The 13,051-nt window shown below is 32.3% G+C and overlaps 1 protein-coding gene across 50 annotated transcripts in view; it reads left to right on the top strand.

Moving 5' to 3' along the window:
- The window catches only part of RIMS1 (regulating synaptic membrane exocytosis 1), a gene marked incomplete at its 5' end in the record, with an annotated part of 207,984 nt that overhangs the window by 91,236 nt on the left and 103,697 nt on the right, over positions 1–13,051 (top strand). For 38 of the 50 annotated variants that reach the window (XM_084259652.1, XM_084259651.1, XM_084259647.1 and 35 more), the window contains one exon: positions 5,715–5,827. In XM_084259652.1, the coding sequence (XP_084115778.1) occupies positions 5,715–5,827 (113 nt within the window). Of the gene's footprint in view, positions 1–4,510; positions 4,694–5,714; positions 5,828–9,540; positions 9,571–13,051 lie in introns of all 50 variants that reach the window. The other 12 variants (XM_084259656.1, XM_084259661.1, XM_084259674.1 and 9 more) reach the window with 3 other exon arrangements.

The following is a 13,051-nucleotide window of genomic DNA, read 5'->3' as shown; positions in this document are numbered from 1 at the left end:
AAAAAGATAAACTCATGCCATTCGCAGCAACATGAATGGAGCTAGAAGGTATTATGCTCGGTGAAATAAGCCAGAAGGAAAAAGAAAAATATCAGATGGTTTCACTTATAGCAGGAATATAGGGAAACCAAATAAGACATCAGTGTAAAAATAATAATAACAGTACAAAACACAACAAAGCAAAAACAGACAATTATAAACCAGAGACATACTGTAGGGGAGGAGGAGGGAGAGGGATCAGAGGGAGGGAGGGAGGAACACAGGGGACTGAGGTGATGCTACATGGGTGCCTTGGGGGAGGAAATTCTATGGGGACTACACCTGAGGGGATGGGGGGAAGCAAATATTGTCTAAAAATTTTTTTAAATGATAAATGTTAAAACAAAAATAATAATAATAAAAAGAAAAAAATCACTGTGAGGAAACTGAAACTTGAAACATCCTGTTGAATTGGAGGAAATCATACCTATTTGGAGAGGAAGAATGGGATTCAGGAGATGCAAGACATTGTATACCCTCCTTAGAGGGTATATTCTGAATGACCTTGCAGGACATACTACAGAATTTCAACAACTTCTTTCTTCATTCAGGAGCCATTGATAGACCTTAAACATGGGTGGTAGATGACTGAGCTTGAGTTTCACAATTATTTCTCACTTTGACATTTGAAAAGTAGATTGAAAGATCCAAGGTTAGATGCAAGGCTAGCTGTTAAGCTATCACAGTAGGCATGGTCAAGACAGAAACTCTGCAATTCACTGATTCTTTCAGTTAACAAATATGTGCCAAGCTGTGTACTAAGTTTAAAGTACAAATAGTGATCATCTGTGTAGATTTGTTTGATTGTAATTAAAGTTCTTTATTAATTTTTATTGGAGTATAAATTAGATGCCTTGTTTTTGAACTAGTTGTTGAATAGCTTGTTATAAAAAAGAATTGACCTGGATTTTATCAATTTACATTAGCTTTCAATTCTTAAGGTACCTTAAGTCAACATTTGACTGCAGGTGAAGCATAGTCACAGTATGAATCCTACTCCAATTCTTAACATCTAGGAGTTAACTTTCCCAAAAGAGTCATGCCACACACTGGCATTCCTTGGCTATGTAATAATCAAAATTTTGAAGCTCCTTTGTTGGTCTCAGCAAATTTGACCTTATGAGGAATAGCCTTGTAAGGAAATATTTTGAAAGATACAATGACCAGTTATACATAGGAGAAAGGCAGAACTAATCTCCGACTTTTGTGCCTTGCCATTAAAAACAGTGCTTCACATTCTCTTGGGAAACTCCTTGTGAGATAAAAGCCTCGCTTTTCATTCTTTGTGAATTCAGCTATATGAACTGCTGGCACCATTTCTGCATTTGACTTTAGTGATTTATTTTCTTGTGAAACATATATTCTGTGTCCCAACTGGGGGAGGGGGGTGGGCAGAGACAGAGACAGTGGGGGGGTTTATCAGAACTAGTATTTAGAATTGCTTAATTTCAATTTATGTTGTGCTTGGGCTATTGGGAAGAGCTTGCATAGGCATATAATGGCCATTGCAGGAAAAATCTTTTGAAGATTGGACCTTAATACTACATATATGTCCAGCTTTTAACAAATTGTTAAAAAAAAATAACCCATAAAACAAAAACCACAACCATATTTTTAGGATATCGTTGAAGTGATTTACTGCTAGTTCATATGTAGCAAGAAAAATATATATGGCTTTGATAAGAAATATGTTTTACGTAAGCTCATTCAAAACATCAGTTTTAGGTAAAGATAATACACATAGATTGGACTCTGGTAATAATAAATATTCAGAATAGATTCAGACATATTTAGGTGTGAATTAGAATTTTAATGAGAAGTTTTTTGTGTATAAAGAAATTGTGAGATCAAAGAGCAGAGTATTCATTAAACAAAACTATCAGGAGAAAATTTTGTTTAGTGTTGCCAATTTGATAACTTGAAATAAATTTATATATTGTTTTATAAGATTAACAGTATACATGGAGACATGAAATTAGTTTTTTTTTTTTTTTTTTTTTTTGGTCTTAAAGGAAAAAAAACCTCTCATAGGCAGTAAAGGGAGCAAATATAAGAGCTTGACAGACGCTTGGAAATCCTGCCTTTATTACATGTAGGCTCATTGTCTTTTTTGAAGTCACTCTGCGAGCCTCATTTTTCCATCTATAAAATAGGAACAATAGCTTCTCAGAGCTATTGTGATAGTATTTATCACACATATATACACATACCTTCAGTGCCTGGTGTTTTTAGATAACTTTATATTGATGCTTGTAAAGAATAGTTGTTACTATCATTTTAATTATCCCTAACTCACTTCCTGATCCATTCTTTACTATGGCTGTTCTTAATTTCATTCTTCTTACATCCTTATCTTTTTAGCACATCCCATTTCATTGAAAAGATCTAGGCTTAATAGCCTAGATTTTGTCAACATTTCACTCCCATATCTTAGAATTTCTTGATTATTTCTCCTTTCCTTTTGTCTGAAATAGACTCTACTTAGTTCTATTATATTTCATCTACAAAACTTTAACTCTTCTCTCTTCAAGTTCTACATTTTCATTCTCTGTTTCCTCTCTTTGAATCACCCTACTGCCATACCCCTATCTCTCTTCCTTAGGAAAAGTGGTTTTCTATGGCTCCCTTTGGTCTGTGCTTTCATGCTTGATATAGTTTTTGTATTGATGGACTTTTAGTTTACTTCGAAGTACAGACAGGTCTTGTGCTAACTGATTAACCAGAAACATGAAACTTTGTTTGAGGCACTGTAAGCCTGTGACTTGGGAGATGGGAAAACTCATGCTTTTAAGCTATGTAATGTTCAGCAATGAAGCCATTTATTTATCCCTGAAGGTTTTATTTTTTCCATATATCTATATTTTTTCCATTTCGTTTAGTGGCCTATAAAGTCCACTTAGATTATTCACATATTCACAAAACCACATTTAAGGTGTCCTTCCAGTGCTTATGAATTACATTAAGGGATAAAGCAAGATTAGTGACATTGCAAGATCCATAAAATTTCTTAGTACTAGGGTGAAAACTATATTATTTAGTTTTGAAATCACATTTATAAAGTGCACTTTGAACAAGGCATGAATAAAGTTTATTCTATTGAAGATTAATAGCTGAAATCCTACATATGTGATTGTTGGAAAGGACTTGCTCGCATAATTCTTTCCATATAAGTTGAAAAGTCAAAGCAGAAGGAATTAACAGTTTTAATATGTATTGCCCCATTTGTCCTTTTTTGTTTTAATTTGGAAATCAAGGTGACAGTCTAGGTTTCAAGATCTGCATTAGGGTCTGATAAAGCATTAATCCATAACTCTGGAACATAAAATGAAATTTATTAAATGCCTAAGTTGTACCATTTTGTCCTCAAGACTGACACTTTCCCATCTTATTCTTCTGAAGTAGAGGATATTCCATGAATCAAAATAATTATAACTGTGAAAATTTATTTTATCTAAAAGAAAAGTTGGCAATCCAAATACAAATTGGATAAAGCCCTCAACAATTGATATACTTTTTGTGATCAGCATATGTTCTTTATTCTCCCATACATGAATTTCCTCAATAAGTAAACTTTACAGCATTAGTTTAAAAAGTGAAAGATGTTACTTCATTGTTTCTATCACTGAGAAATAACGCATGTTAAATGTGCATTTGATATAAAATTTGCACTGGAAATAATGAAAAAGGCAAATGCATGTATTTTTTTAAACAAGTATATATGTAAGCATAAATTTTTAAATCTTAATCTTTAATTTGTAGACAAACTTCAAGAATTTTGAAAACTATATTAAGATTACTGTCAACATCAACATATGGACAAGTAACTTTTCACATTTTTTTATATTTTAGATGACATGGTTTATTCATATATCAGTCATATGCATTTAATCTGTTGAATAGTAAGCATTCTTTCATATTATATTATTTTAATTTATTGTTCGCCTTAAATTAACCTCAGAAGACATTTCTCTTTTACTACTTATTTGGTACAGACTTCCTTGTTGCAGGGTAAAAATATAAGCATTATAAAAATGTACATCGTTCTATAGTTCATTATTTCATCTTAAAGGCAAATGTGGGAAGTATATCTATATTCTTTATTCTAACTATATTCACTCATTCAGTCAAGTTATCTTTATTGAGCTCTTGTTCCCTGTGCAGCTTTGTTCTAAGCACCAGAGATACTGCTCAGTAAAGACAAGAGAAAGAAATCTCTGCTCTTAGGGAACTTAAAAGGTCTGTTATATTGGAGGAATATAGATTAGCCCTCCAGATACTGCATGGCATGCACATATTGCAAAAACTTGTGAATTTGATGTGAATTCCATTTCAGTAATTGCGTGATGAGTTACCTCTGGTTTTTAAAGTCACTGTCTATAGGAGTATCCAACTCTTCCTTGGACAAATGTGTTGGTATCAAAGTTAATGTGAACCTGCTGACTCAAGATCTTTTTTGACCCTAATGTTTTAGGGTTCTCCCACCATGTCTTTCTAGAAGGGGATACGCAGCCCCAAGAGCGACTGATCATCCAGTCTTTAGGGGAAAACATCCCGCTCGCTCAAGGTCGAGTGAGCACTCTAGTGTCAGAACACTGTGTTCTATCCACCACCTTGCCCCAGGAGGGTCGGCGCCACCTTCTCCGCTTCTGACAAGGTCGCTATTCAGTGTCCAGCCCAGCATTCATGTCCTGCCTCCGGGTGTTGGTGTGGTGTTGTACCTTCCTGAGCACTCGATGCTTTCACTCATTATGACACCATGGTTTTTAATCCTTTCTTTGTGACACTTAAACCTCTCCCACATCCTCTATTAACTGCATCTATCTTCACTGTGCTGGTGGTATTCTATAGTTCCCACCAATTAGCTCTCATTGAAAATTAAATCTGGCTGTGTTATGTCCTTCCATCCGTTCGTGGCATATTCATATATGATTTTTTAATATGTGAAATTCTTTATAAAAATTATCTAGAATTAAATAAGTATTTGCTTTAAAAAGTAAGAGGAATTTATAAAAAAAAAACTTGCATCTATGTTTTGGAAAATCTTAGAGTGTTTTAAATTTCTTCAGTTAAAAAAATGTTTAAGTGCCAGTAGATGGAGGTGAGCATCCTCCTGTGCAATACTAATGTATCTGCACACTTTTCAGACATTCTATTTGTAATTTTGATAACCATCCCAGTTGAAATCATCGTATGTGCCCAAGGTGATATTTTAAAAATATCTCATTCTTTTCTATTTAAAAGTACCTATCAAGTGAATGGTAGGTTATAAAGTCTGCAGCTAGAACAAAAAATACGAGATACAAATACTGATTTAATAGTAGCAGTTTAGAGAATAGTCTATCTAGACTAATTTATCAATACAGATAATAAGATACAGAAGCTGTAATTAAATATTTGGTTTAGTGCTAGCCAAAATGAATAATAATGGAAAGCCACAACTTCAGAGAAAGTTGATGAAAGGAAGAGAGTCCAATTCTACTGTTCAAGAATTCAGTTTGTAGGACTGTGTGACAGACATTGCCCTGTCTCTTTTAGCAAATTTTGTATCATTCCCTTACATATATCAGAAGCATTTGATTTTGCTTCCGAAGGCCCAGTTTTAGGGGTTTAGTGTCTGTTGTCAGGCACCATTAAAGTTTCATCATTTATATCCCCCCTTTGTTTTTTGCTCACAGAATGCATCGACAAGGAAGTCCAACCCGGTCTCCTCCCACAGACGCATCCTTCAGCAGTCGAAGGGGAAGACAGCTCCCACAAGTGCCAGTGAGAAGCGGCAGTATAGAACAAGGTATCCAATAATCAGAGACCATTGTCCAAAAATCTTGGATTTGAAAAACACCTCTTTTTGTACTCCTTTTATTAAATGAGTAGTATTTTTTGACTATATGTAGTTTTCAAATCCTAAGTTTCTGTTCCTTAGAATTTGATTCCCAACACCTAGTTATAATGGTTCATGGCACATACACTGTTCCTGCTGATGAGTGATGAATGAATTTTGGATGGTCAATTAAGAAAATGGCTTGAACTCTAAAAGCACCTTTTTTCAAGAGATCAAAGGAAACAAAATTTTAAAATTCTCAATAACGTGGTATTTTACGTATTAGAAGATTTAACCCTTTTTCTAAATACTTGATCGTATTGAAATCTTTATTAGTTTTTTTTAACTTAACTTGCAATATGCTGTGTTTTTATGAGAGCACACATTTTGGTGGGATTTTAATAGCCGGTTTCTCAGTTTCCCTTATTTTAAGCATGTACATATTGTGTTTTATGAAGGGGATGTGAGAGAGAGAGAGAGAGAGCGTGCGAGAGAGAGAACATGTTGTGTTTTATAAAGGAGGAGAGAGAGAGAGAAAGAGAGAGAAATGAGGTATCTTTGAAAACAGAAATTAAATTCACTGAACTACCAAGGAATGAGTTAAATACTGGGTTTAAAATAGTCAGTTTTGTTAATGTGACCAAATGTGTTAACCCATTTCTCAGTAAATGAAAGGATTGTTATCAGTATATGTTGTTACATAAATCTTATCAAGGATTTGTTGCATAATTCACTATAAATGCAATGGATTTATATTTAAAAGATGTATTGAAAATTGCTTCTATGAAAAAACTGAAAGGTTAACATTTGTTTTTTTCAACAGTGTTGTTTGTCGCTGATGTAAAATTTGTGTTTCATTCTATATTGAGAGTGCTGGGTATGCATTTTGCTCAATTAATTGAAGTGCTTTACTGAATATATCACAGAAATATTGAAGATAAATATGTTGTTTCAAATGGCAGAATTTGCAGGCAGAATACTTGGTTATAAAAAAATTGGGGTAGATTTTAAGTAGCACCGGCTTACTAATAGAGATATATGGCTGCAGTAAACTCGGGGTTTGTATTATTTTTAAAACTCATATATCCCATAGATCAATCACATTTTAATATTCCGCATTGTTATAAGGGTGTTTGTCAGGAAAAATCATTCTTTGTGAAACTCTGGCTTTCTTTTCTGAAACAATTCATTGAAATTTTCAATTCATGCTTTCTTTTTTTCTGGGAACATTTTGAGAAGATAAGATATAATTATTCTTATTAAGACTAGCAATAACCATGATGAAATTGTTTAAATTTATATTTAAAAATAAAATTTGGTGTTTATTAATTATCTATTAATGACCTCCTGTTGCACAACTCAAATAACTACCAATATTGATATTTAGCTACAAACTCAGTGATACTTACCATGTTTTGTTAAAGACTAATATCTAAAGGTTACGTATTCCTAAAATTCTTTGCATTTCCTCTAGTTATGAAAACACTCTAGATTCAAAAGCATATAAGGGTACTGCATATACTCTCATAGTATGAAATTAATTTATTTCTGTTTAAGAATTGTTTCTACAAACTCAATTGGATTGTATACTGAATTAAAAAAAAACTCATTCTGTTGTTAATATGCACATTACTGTTTATGACATTCCTATTCACAGTTGTCTTTCAGAAAAATCATAGGATTGAATTGAGGTGGGAAGAAAGGAATGACTAAGGATGAAATTGATGGAGATATTTTGATACTTACTATCACAAATACACTTGTAAATTACTTCTTATTATTTGAGGTTCCTGAAATTTATGAGCTAAGGATCATATAGATATAGCCTTTTAAAAATGTCACAACTGATATGTATTGTATCTAATTATCATCTTCTATAATTAAAATAGGTCTGATTTACTTTATGGTGTTAACCTGTGCTTTGGGACTTTGGGAAATGATGATATTGTCCACCAATCCTCTTGTTATGGATCTGTTTCAAACTGAACAAACATTGCTATCTTTGTTCTAAAATGTGTTTTTTAAAGTAAACAATTAATTAGACTTACAAGTTAGATAGAATTTCGCACATTCCACTTAAGATTGATTTCACTTTTGTTCCTTAGGGCTATCAAATTATGCTGTATTTTTTCTTTTGATATTATTTGTTAAGCTTTTTCTATGAAGATAAATGCTGAAATGCAGTTTATTTGCATATGCCCTTGACTTCTTTCCAGTCTTCCTTTTGTTTATTTTTAATAGAGGGTAGTTTTCTTTTTTAAAAAATTAAATAACTGAATTGATAGGCAATTGACTGATAAAAGCAAATATTTTAAATGGTTTAGACTTCTGGATGATAATACAACTTGATGAACTTATAAAATAATTTTATTTATGTACAGTTACTATATGCATGTTGATTTTAGGACTATTAGACTGCTACACTGAATGAATTTTTCCCCAGTTATTCAGTGTTAATACTCTCACTTTGTGCCATGGAATCAGTATACATTGTTTTAAAGACTAGTGTATCATTTGAAAATACATATTTACTTAATTTTTGCAAAAGTATTTTAAGTTTTAAAAATTACAAATGCTAGCCTACTTCATCCCTGGAATCTGACTATATTTAAAGAAAAAGAATGGTGATTGCAATACAAATTTTGAGATAAAGTTACTGAAAGATAGCCTTAAAGTTTGCATAATGCTAATAGTTTGTGGTAATGGAGAACAGAGTCATCTGAGAAATGTCTCTGGTTATGTTCCAATCTTGTATTCCAGTGTAGCTCTTATGCAGAATGAGTCTGAAAACAAAATAATTGGTGTTTTTTTTAGTTTTCTGAAACCAACTAAATGTTCTTTTTGTGTGTGCTCTACTGAATGTCTTTTAAAAAAGAAGTGTTCAAAGATCATTCATAAACTATACTTGGTGTGTCAGTAAGGTTTATGTGTTCTTTTATTACATCTGCTATGTAAAACTCTAATGATATCCCCCTTCTGAAATACCTAGGCAGGCCTAAATTACATCACAGTAAATAGTGTAGTAACAAGGAAGAAGATATAAATCCTTATAAAATGTCTAAGTACAGTCTCCAAAAACAATATCACCTTGAGATATTTTAATATAATTAATTTGAGAAGAAAGAAAGGATTACCTGAATTAGAGTATATTTTTTTCCATGTGGAAAATGTTATGGAATATTTTCCATGGTGAGAAGTAAATGACTACTATTTATTGATATATATTTATTTTTTATTTACTACATGTTTCAAATTTCCTGAAATTCTATCATTCTGAAAATGATAAAATTTTTATTTGTGAATATTAAATATACTAACTACATTTACAATAAAAAGTCACAGTAGACTAAAAAGAAAATGTTTAAGAATTGGTGGTAAAATATATGCATTCTTAAAATGCAAGAAAAAATACCATATTTTCAAATGCCAAACATATTAATTTCCCAATGGTTCTGTTTTTATTTAAAATCTTTAGATCATTGAAATCATTTTTTCTTTGATTAATTTTAGTGCCATATTTGAAACGTCCTCATGATTTGTCATTGCTATTTACCATGTCACATTATATGTTATACATTTTTATTATTCATGCCATTGTGTTGTTTGACATTTCTGTGTCTAACTATAAATTTGCTGATTTCTTTCTTTTGTTTCCATCATTATGTGCATTTAATTCATTGAAGAACAAGAAAAATATAACTCTTCCAGAAAAGGTAAATATTAATGTAACTTTTTAACCATTTAATATTGTTCCTTTTCTTTTATAATAGATGAGCTATGAACTGTATTTACTGAAAAAACAAAGAATATTATTTAACAGTTTTTTTCTGAAATTATTCCATAGGGCATTTTAGTATTCTTTTATGATGTAAGCAGTTCATATCAAAGAGGAAGAGATTACCTTACAATTAAGTGTATTTTTGCTTCAAAATTTATTGACCCACACTGATAACTGTTATCTTTGGAAAATAAGATAATTCTGTTTCATTTGTTTGTATTCTCCTCCTCTCATAGATAATGGGTTTAATTCTTATCTTTTGTTCAGGTGACATTTAGTGTAAAGGAGTAGAAAATCCCTGGACTTTTCCCACTTAGATGAGCAGTAACCTTATTGAGGATTTGGCCCCCACTGTATTATGCATCTGCCTAAATATTAACCCTCTCATATTCAATATTGTTTTAATACTCATTAATTCTTGAAGGAGTTAGAGGGAGAACTGTTTGGCCTACTGTGTTGACATATTGCTGACCCAAGTTTACTGTCTTTTGGGTCACATTTGATATTTGTAACTTGAGTATCAGCTATGTGCAGACCGCATTCCACTCCCATATGCCACCCACAGCATTTCCTACTCAGAGCTATTGTTGACCTAATAATTAAATATTGAAATGATTTTTCAGCCTGATGTTGATAGTACTTTTATATAATCCTATACAATTTAATAAAAGTGCATTTCTCAGTATTTCAGTGTGGGCTAATGATTGGATTAGTTTGTTGTCCATAGCAATAGTAAATGTTATTCCTGCTGGTAGCATCTTCCCTATTTTATGAATGATGAAATTCAAGTTCACAGAGAGAAATAGATTTTCCATAGACACTGCTGGTGAGTAGTATACAAACCAGGTTTCTCGAACTCTTTATACTGCACTTTATTGTATCCTATTTTAATAGGCAGAAATTCCAAATATGTGAACTATATAGCTCCAGATATATTGAGACATTTATTATATATCTCATTTTATATAGTAAAATTAGGAAATAATAATATTCTGTTATCTATTTCAGTTTGAATTTATAAAAATATAATTATGCTTAAATTTGGGCACATAAACACATAGATAGATATTCTGACATAGTGTCTGCAATACTGAGCAATAATCACATATTAATAAAAATAAAACATTCAATGAGATCAAGATGTTTGGGTTCCTAGATTTTGTATAAATTTCTAGCAACCCTACAGTTCTAAATCAGATACAAGAAACACAAGTTTATACTCAGTAGTAAAAAAAAGAAACACACAATACATTTGTACTTAAATTTTGAAGAACTTACTTGGATTTGTGAAACAAATTTTAATATAATAAAAGCATTGAGATTTTATATTGGAAATGTGTCATGACCTAATTTATCCAAAGGAAAGAAAAATATAATTATCCTTCATTTAGTGTTCTTTCATATATGTAATTACTCAACAAAAGCTAAAATTACTTAATCAAAACAAAACCTTCAAGTGGTACTACTTAAAGTCTAGGTGATGTATGCACATTTATGGCCTCTTCACAGAGCATGTCAGATGATGATGATTGCCTTTTTATTTTTACATGTTATTGTGTCCTGGCTGAGAGATGTCACTCTGCCAAACCTTCCTTGGACAAAGGATGTGAATTATGCTTTACAGAAAGCACCACATATCTGAAAACAACCAAAGAGGAACATCCCAAATGTATTCAAGTCAGGAAGAGAACAGCTGATACAGCCCCTCTCCTCTGAGGTCAAAGGAAGGACAACTTCAACAGGAAAAAGCCCAGAACAGATAGAAAGCAGTTCAAGAAATGTCTTGCAAGTCTAATCTCAGGCTCACATACCCCAGAAGGAAAAAAAAAAATTAGTGGTTTTTGTTTGTTTGTTTGTTTTACATAGACACCCTACTACTTACTGTAAGCTGCTCTTTTCTGGAATTGATCACATTGGAGCATGAGGTTATCTTGAGTGTCCTGGATAAATGAGGACTGTGACATACCATTCTAAGCTGAAAGGTTAAGGGATTTGTAGTGAGAGTTTGTTTTTGATGAATCATAAAAGAACTTGTAAGACAATCATCCCAGTTTGCCAAGGACCAAGAGGTTTCCTAAGATGTGAGATTTCTAGCATTAAAACTAAGATAGTATCCAACAACTTGGGATGATGGTTTATATTCAGTACCAAAGAACAGTCTATTAATTTTCCAGCAGGTATTTGTAAAGCATATGTTTGTAAAGCACATAAAGAGAAATGTAAAATACTATTAGCATTTTAATAATAGGTAGGATTTTGGAGCTCTTAGCCTTTTTGCAACAAATTGAGACATAACTGTTAATATCCTTATTTTCCAACTGAGAAAGCTCAAGTTTAGAAAGACTGAAAACTTGGCTTATTACTCAATATTCATATGGTAAGTAGTAGAACAGGGAACTAGGCCAAAGACCTGGTGCTTAACCACTTTGCACTTCAGGCTCTCCAACAAGCAGAATTTACTGAATTCTTACTGTGCATGTATTGCCTAATACTTCTGGTAACAATACATATGCAACTGCAATACATACGCAACTGCAACAATACATATGCAACTGTCACTTTGTTTTTTCGAAAGTAAGTCATTGCAGTTAGTGGAATGCCTAAAGTAACATAACTGCTGTGAAATAGAACCAGATTTTTACTCCACAGCCCATTTCTGTCCCCTGTCCCCAACTGCTGTTACATCCATCACTCACACCAGGACCTTGGAAAGGCCCAGTAGAGGCCTTTCTAATGATCTGATTTTCCCCACTCAGATAAATCTTCTAATAATTGGGTTGTCCTTAAAATTACCATGCATCTTGCAAAAAACAAAACCAGTGTATCTCATCCTCAGGATTGAAAAGTTAACTGAGAAACCATGAATGTTCATACCTTATATACTTTTTAGCTCATACCTTCTAGACCTTTTACCTCCCTTTTGTGTTGAGAGCTGAGAGATCACATCATTGTAGGCTTCACAAACTGATGTATGGGCATATTTTCAATTATTTATTCTAAAAGTAAGCCAATTTTTCCCTCTCTGCTACATTTCTTGGACAGTTTTAACGATCCCATGAATGTAGTTTGGGGGCATCGAAATAATGATATAAGAAGATCAAAACAGAGCCAGAAATTAAATGACTTCAAGGTGAGAAAAAATGTTATTGTCATAATTTCTAATTTATATGCCTTTAGATAGTATGTCTTAAGTTCATTAACTTTTGAGGGTTTGGAAGCAATTTTGAATCATAACAAACTACATCATATTTTCTACAATATGAATTTCGTTTTTATCAAAAATGTGTAATTTATACACATGGAGAGTAAAAGACTATCAGAGTTCAAGTTATGAAATTATTTGGATAGGAATAGAGTGTAAATAACGTTTTCTTCCTTTTAGTTTTCCTATTTCACTAATAAAATATATCATGATT

This window comes from Talpa europaea (assembly GCF_964194135.1).
Source record: "Talpa europaea genome assembly, chromosome: 2".
NCBI lineage: Eukaryota > Metazoa > Chordata > Mammalia > Eulipotyphla > Talpidae > Talpa > Talpa europaea.
The sequence above is the reverse complement of the archived record's forward strand: the minus strand, read 5'-3'. Positions and strand labels throughout refer to the sequence as shown.